General features: G+C 48.9%; 1 protein-coding gene across 1 annotated transcript; it reads left to right on the forward strand.

The window, feature by feature from the left end:
• Positions 1-230: 230 nt before the first annotated feature.
• Positions 231-5,999, forward strand: Hhex (hematopoietically expressed homeobox). Its single transcript, XM_034519539.2, has 4 exons — positions 231-784; positions 2,757-2,935; positions 3,106-3,156; positions 4,912-5,999. The coding sequence occupies exons 1-4, from the start codon at positions 421-423 to the stop codon at positions 5,131-5,133; spliced, it is 816 nt and encodes a 271-aa protein (XP_034375430.1). The 5' UTR covers positions 231-420; the 3' UTR covers positions 5,134-5,999.
• The last annotated feature ends 1,512 nt before the right edge of the window (positions 6,000-7,511 follow it).

Consider the following 7,511-nt stretch of genomic DNA (forward strand, 5'->3'; position numbering starts at 1 on the left):
CTGGTCCGCAGAGTCCCATCGCTTCTCCAGGTGCCAGAGGCTGCCCGAGTTTCAGCAGTGGCGCCGTCCCGCCGGGATCCGCGCCCTCGGAGCAAGCCAAATGTTGTCCTCCTCGACGGTCGCAGTCGCACTCTAGGTGCCTGGAGCCTCTGGGAGAGCCCGTGGCGGAGGAGCACCCCGGTGGAGGGTCCCTGGAGCTCCGCAGCCCGTGCGTCTCGGGGGCGGGAGCTGGGCCGGCGGGGGCGGGTCGGAGCGGGGGCGGAGGCCAGTCCATTGGCCGCAGGGCCTGGCGGCAGGAAGGGGACAGAGCGCGGCCCCACCCCGCGGCTGCCGGAGCCTATCGCCTGGAGCACAGAGCGCAAATAAATGTAGCGCGGCGGCGCCGGCGGGCAGCAATCTCCGAGGGGCTGCGGAGTGGCCATGCAGTTCCCGCACCCGGGGCCCGCGGCTGCGCCCGCCGTGGGAGTCCCGCTGTACGCGCCCACGCCGCTGCTGCAGCCCGCTCACCCGACGCCCTTCTACATCGACGACATCCTGGGGCGCGGGCCCGCCGCCCCCACACCCACTCCCACGCTGCCGTCCCCCAACTCCTCCTTCACCAGCCTCGTGTCCTCCTACCGGACCCCGGTGTACGAGCCCACGCCGGTCCACCCCGCCTTCTCGCACCACCCCGCCGCCGCTCTGGCCGCCGCCTACGGCCCCGGTGGCTTTGGAGGCCCTCTGTACCCGTTCCCGCGGACGGTGAACGACTACACGCACGCCCTACTCCGCCACGACCCCCTGGGTAAGGCGGCCGGGGCCGAGCGAGGGCGTCCGTGAGGAAGGCGCTCCCGGCGGGTGGCAGCGCGCGGGGGGCGGACGGGCGGCGCAGTCGAAAGATGCGGTGAGCGCTCGGAGGGAGCTGCTCGCGGGTGCGCGCGGGGACAGGAGGCGCGGGGCCCCGGCGGCGCGCTGACGGTGCTGGGACGCTCGGCGACTCAGATTGCTTTTCCTGCACCTTGCAGACATCGAGGCGAGCGTAGTCGGGAGAGACCTGGGGCTCCCGGGGAAGTGGTGGAGGGCGGCCCTGGCCACGCGTGTCGGTCCGGGAGGGGCCCCCTTAGCGAGCGGCACCGGGAAGAGGACGTCGGGGCGCCCCGAGCCTGGCCCCTGCGGGGCAGGGAGAGCTGCCGGCCCGGGCGGTTCCTGGGCTGGGCTTGGTTCAACAAGCTTGTGCAGTGAAGGAGCCTGACCCTTTCCGTTCATACAGGAAATCTTGAGTTCTCGATAGGAGTAAATCTGGTTTCTGAAGCTGTTAAGTGTTTTCCTGGCTGCATGAAGCAGACCCTTCCCCCGGAGTAGTGCACGCTGCTGATTATTTTATCGACATCCTCAATACAGACAAATTCAGGAAACACTCGACGTCTGATAGCCAGGATCCGTTTTTCTGATATTGTTCATTTCCTCTGTGTGGGATGTGACTTTATGGCAGCTAAAATAACCAGTTGCTTCCTCTCTGCCTCTACCCCCCCCCCACCCCCCCATCTTTGGAGGCTGTTTTGCACCAAGTCTGAAGCCTGACGCAAGCAAAATCTCAAAAACACAATGCCAGCTTTCAAAATGTTTAGGTGTAGGCCTGCGGTCATAGGGACAGACGGACGGATAGAAGCACCAGATAGAAGCACCACCGTCACTTTGGAGTAGGAAGGTGCAGACCCTGAGCAGATACGAAGGGCTACACATTGACTACATGGGATTTTCGAGGCTTGTCCCCACAACATTTCTAAAAATAAATAAGCAACGGTGACTGGGTTCAGGGCCCCAGTCCCTTGTAGCCAGTGTTGTCTAGAGTGAGTATGGAGGGGGCTCGTCAGAGTTTAAAGTCGACAGTTTGGCAGTTTAACTGGGGACCTCGGAGACAATTAACATTTTAATGAATTGGCATTTTAATGCCAGCATTATTAAGAGCGGCCTCCAGCGCTCCTCTCTTTTCAACCGCTACAGGGATTTGGGGTGTGAACGTTATAATTTTGTACATAAAATTTGTATTTAAAAACTTCAGCGTGCAGAGTGTGTGTGGCCGGCCCCAACTCTACCCTCTGGGTCAGGAGAGGTCCTGGGCAAACATTTTCACATAGCTCGCCCTGGTTTCCTTGGGTTTCTGCTAGGCCTGAGCAGAAGGAAGCAAAGTTTTTTTTTTTTTTTTTGAGACAGACCAACAGGAAACACATTGACGGAAATGTTGCCATAGCCCACGGGGTGGCTTTAACTGGCCGCCCCCGCAGGCCGAGTGTGAAATCAGAGGAGGCCGGGGCGCGCTCCAGCCACATTGGAGGCCCCACTGGTGGCCTAACACCGGCGCCCTGCGAGGGAGCGCTTCTGTGCAGCCGGGCCTTGGGAAGTGTAACAACCCTGCTCTTCTCGTAAATGCGCACACTGCTTCTTTTGCAAAAGTTAGTGCATACAGAAGAGTCTGTTGGGTTAAATAAGATAAGGTTTAAGCCCAGCAGGGGTTCTTTTGGGGTTGAAAAGATTTGTTTGTATTTAGCCACAGGTGTGTTGGGCGGGTAGTGCAGTGTCTTGTGGATCCAGAGGTGATCTGTGTGATAGAACGGTTTAGCTGACTTGGTGTGCATTGGGAGTGTGGTAACGATCCATATACCTGCGAGCGTATGTGAGGGGAACAGGTCTGCTTTCTGGCCGTGGGACCAGGTAGGTCTTGGGACTGTTCAGAGGGGCCCGGGGTCTTGGTTAACCACAGCTCCTCTGGCCCACAGGCAAACCCTTGCTCTGGAGCCCCTTCCTCCAGAGGCCTCTGCACAAAAGGAAAGGCGGTCAAGTGAGGTTCTCCAACGACCAGACCATCGAGCTGGAGAAGAAGTTTGAAACTCAGAAATACCTCTCCCCACCCGAGAGAAAGCGTCTGGCCAAGATGTTGCAGCTCAGCGAGAGACAGGTCAGCCGCCCCCACCCCCACCCCCCAAACACACCATCAGGCGTATTGGCCTCTGTTGAACTAGCAAAAAAGCTACTGCGCTGCGGGCCCATTCTGCCACGATCCAGCTGCAGGGCCCCATAGCCCCTCGGGATTTGGGACTTTCTGCAAACCTGCTTTCTTTTCTGTAGGTCAAAACCTGGTTTCAGAATCGCCGAGCTAAATGGAGAAGACTGAAACAGGTATCGACATGGCTCTGTTTCTATGGAAATAAATGTTTGTATCATGTTATCTAAATGTGGAGTCCTGTTATGGGTTGTATGCAAAAGTCATTTGAGAGACTATTTAACCTCTTCACCTTGATTAAAAAAGCAAATACTCCTGCTGAAATTCAGGATGAGTTGCTCAGGTGTCACTAATGCTAAAAGCACCTAATGCAGTTCCTATATCCATTATGCCAGGGTTTCACACACTGGCCAGTAAACCGCCTGGCTAATTGTTTTATAAACCCCATATGTTGTTTATCTCATTAACGCAAGAAAGATAAAGTAATTGACAGTAAATGACTTAAGTAGTTATCTTTGGGAGAAAATTGTTTCTTTTATTTACACACCCATAATAAAACCAGGCAGGACTCAAGGGTAAATATACAGACACAAACACTTTTAAGTCCCATTTGCACTTTTTAAGAAAGAAGAGTTAAATATCAAAGAGTTTTAGAAGTTATTTATCCATCCTTTGCCAGCTCTTAAAATGAATATGAACTCCACAAAGAAATGTCCACACCTGTTTGGAAAGTAACTTAAACTTCCTAATAGTCTTTCAATGACCTTGTTAAGAAATATGTGGTAGAAAGGAAAGGCCAAGTCACCCTCCAGGAGCAGCCCTTATTGACTTAGAGCTAAAGATTTGTTTTTGCTGTCCCAATCTGGATGTTTCCAGAGCTATCTGACAGCTGCTGAATGGTCCGTCTGGCAGTGCTTTGAATAACAGGATGGTTTGAAACAAAATGATTTGGTAACGGGGAAAATTTAATGTAGACTTTAAGTTGTATTGCTCATACTTTTATAATTTTTTTTTTAAAAAATGTTGTCCCAAAGAACATTTTGAAACAATAAAATAACTTCCTGGAACTTCATTGTTCTTAAATACTTGAGGATTCCCTCTCTCTAACCTTGTACATCTTTTGCAAACTTGGTGACTAGAGAATGAAGTGTTTCTATATAATATTTACATCCATATTAGACATCTACATGCTTAAAAATCCACTGGCTGGACTTGGCTTGGAGCTAGTTTACCAAGGAGTTTTCAAATAGTGTTTTCTATGTAATATGGAAAAACATGTTTCCCAGAAGATTTTGCCTAGATTTTAACTTAAGCAACTTGCAAGCTCTTTTATCAATATTATTTTGGTTCTGTGATTTTTTTTGGCCACAATTTTGTAATTTGATACATATTTATGTATGTGTGTGCTCATGAATTTACTTGAGAAAACAAATGAAAAAGGATTCAGTCTAATAATTTTGCAGCCTCTTAATTTAGTCTCTCCTCTTTTTTTCTTCCTCTTCCTCCTCCTCCTCTTCCTCCTCTTCTTTTTCTTTTCTTTTTTTAGGGGATTAGGTCTTCATATAGCAAACCCAGCCATTAATGTTCGTTCTTTTAAAGTGCTAGAACCCCTGTTTGGGGTGATATCTAAAGAATGAGAACGGCTGTCTGAATTGAACTGAATTTTTTGTTTTTTGTTTTTCTCCTAAACTTCTGCAAATCTTGAACTCATGGGTCTATAATAAGTGTATAATCTCTCTCTCTGGTGGGACTTCTTCCGTCTTCTTTCAAATGAATCACAAGTGTATCTTCTTAGTAAAAAGATTTTAATGAAAATAGTTGTTAAACTAAACTTTGTAGGCATGCTAAAGGCTGGGGGAAAAAAAAACAAACCCAACTTAGATTGTTGTATCTCTGCCCTCACCATCTGCATCTTCACTCCCATCATCCAGGAGAATCCTCAAGGCAACAGAAAGGATGAGTCGGACAGTTTGGACACTTCCTGTGACCAGGGCCAAGACTTGCCTGGTGAGCAGAATAAAGGTGCCTCTTTGGATAGTTCTCAGTGTTCACCCTCTCCAGCCTCTCAGGAAGACCCCGACTCAGAGATCTCAGAGGATTCCGACCAGGAAGTGGACATCGAGGGTGACAAAGGCTACTTTAATGCTGGATGACAGTCATCGGCCGTGATAGTGTTCAGAGACCAGACTTTAGAATAATGTTTTGCTACAGACAAACTGGAAAATTCGAAGAGAAAGAAAGAGAGATACCATTCTTGTAGATTTTTTTTTGGAAATATTTGGTGCGCTGGCTAATTAACAAACATGCATTAAGACCTTAATTTTGGTTTAACATACTATACCAGTTTTAAGTTGTTTTGATAAAGTGACTAAATGTGACCTCATTTTTAAAAAGTGAATTATTTCTGAGAAGTAATCTTAACCTTTGGCTAAAGCTTAAATAACAACTTTAAAGGTTTTAGGAGGCTGTTTTTGAATGACTTTTCCTAAATCTGTAGCTATTCCTTCAACTTCAGAGGTGCACTTAGAAAGGGGGCCGACATTTGGGGATCCATGAAACACTTTCAAAGGGCACACTCGATTTTTATGTGACATCTTACATTGCTGCCTTAACTCCAAAACCACTTCAGAGCACTTGGCTCCTGCTGTCTGTTCTTATAAGCAAGGCAACTGACAAGAAGATTCTTAAAATCTTGTTTTGCTCAGCCAGTGCCTCTGACCCTGGTGTTAAGGGCTAACGCAGTCCCTACAGGCAGGGAAACTGACTCATTTGTGACTGATCTCACATGAACTAGAAATAGCAGGACAATTAAATGTAAGTAGATTGTAGATAGTGTGTTTTATAGAAACTTTGTCTATAGCATGTATATAGAATTATTCATTGTAAAACCCCTGCCAAAATGATGTTTGATTTTTTTTTTTAATTTAATGAATTAACTTGCATATGCATTCATCATGAGATGAATGACCCTGTTGGAATTCTCATTCTTTGGTTAAAATACCAAAACCTGACACCTGAAGAGCCTTGTGTGTGTGTGTGTGTGTGTGTGTGTGTGTGTGTGTGTGTGTGTGTGTGCGCCATTGGGAATGGGGGATTAGGACCTTATGAGAGGTGCAGTGCTCACCTCCTAGAATATAAATTTGAGCTTTCTTTGCTGGTGTGTGTGTGTTGGGGACCGAGCAGGGTGGGTTGGAGCTGCCCCTGAGCACCATCGATTGGTGTGTGCGGCCACCGTCCTTGACCAGTGTGAGTCAACAGTGTGTCACACTCAGCGGGAGCCTAGCCACTGTGCTCTTTGGGACAAGGCAGGGATTGGAGTGGCAGAGGAGAGGGGGAGTTAGAGGAGTTGTCGGGTTCCAGTTGCTAATTTAGAAGATCTGGGAACATAAAAGCTCATGGCCAGAGTGAATTTGAGGGCCGCTGCCCTGTGGTCCTGGCAGTATGACAAGACGCCTGTGGGACCAGCACTCTGCCTCACACCCTGATGTTGGTTTCCCTTCCTTAGCTCCTACCAGTGTTGGGTTGCAGACGGCTAGCAGAAGCAGGAAGCATTGGGAGTGTCAGGAATTTGATGGCTGAGAAGAGGGGGTAGAGTCCAGGAAGGGTGATTGTGGGAAAAGGCAGGAAGAATGTTGATAAAAAAGGTGGATGTGGGTCGGGGCTCTGACAAGTGGTATTAATCTGCATCCAGCTACCTGTTTTGCAGAGCCCAGGTCTGACAGCCCTCCCACAGAGACCTGTTGAGAGGCCCAGAACATTCTTTTAGCCTTGGTCTGCATGAAGCTCTTAAGTTGTACAGTAAAGAACCTGTGGCAGATTCTGTCCAAAGAACACTGGATACACATGGGCATTCAGTAGGTGAAGGCAGGCCCTCACGTACTGCCTCCTTAGAAAGCCCTGGAATTGCAGGTGAACTAGGTTTCCAGAAAATGACTGAGCGCTGGTCCTTAGGTAGAGCGGCAAGGGTAGGCCTGGAGGTTTAAAGATCTACTTTGGAGTTTTAGTTCTTGGTCTCAGAACTCCAAAAGAATGGTCTAGTTGACCTACATGACCCTTTCCAGGTCCCGCAGTTCCAGCTCGTTTCATGTTCTGTGTCGTTCCCTCTTCTTATGTCTTAGTGTTGGAGCCCAAAGGAGCCTTCCATCCAATGGGAGAGTTTTGCTTCCAATCAGCTGCAGGCTCCAAGCTCCAGAACTGCCTAACAGGTTACATCGAGGTTTCAAAGGCCACAGTCAGTCTGGCCTGAAAGTTTGTCTGTATCCCAAGATTTGGAGAATGAGGCATTCATATGGAGTTTAAAACCGATCCTGAAATCTCGGTGTTTTGTTACTGGAGATAACCTCTGGGTGATGTTTACTGTGCAAGAACTGTATCATGACTATTAGGCACAGGGACAGCAGCATGAGTATTGATTGACATTAGAAAAGCGAAGGGGCGAAATCTTGTTTTAAAGTAGACAGTTTGCTGAAAACACACTGCTTCCGGATTGGAATCTAGCCCAGGTTCCCTTCAGATTGCTCTGAATCTAAAC

Source organism: Arvicanthis niloticus, chromosome 1, assembly GCF_011762505.2.
Source record: "Arvicanthis niloticus isolate mArvNil1 chromosome 1, mArvNil1.pat.X, whole genome shotgun sequence".
Lineage (NCBI taxonomy): Eukaryota > Metazoa > Chordata > Mammalia > Rodentia > Muridae > Arvicanthis > Arvicanthis niloticus.

Excerpts from the sequence above, each read along its gene's own strand:
- Hhex (XM_034519539.2), top strand. The coding sequence starts at position 421 with ATGCAGTTCCCGCACCCGGGGCCCGCGGCTGCGCCCGCCGTGGGAGTC. Across the intron at positions 785-2,756 it reads ACTCCGCCACGACCCCCTGG|GCAAACCCTTGCTCTGGAGC; the intron begins GTAAGGCGGCCG and ends TCTGGCCCACAG. Across the intron at positions 3,157-4,911 it reads AATGGAGAAGACTGAAACAG|GAGAATCCTCAAGGCAACAG; the intron begins GTATCGACATGG and ends CCCATCATCCAG.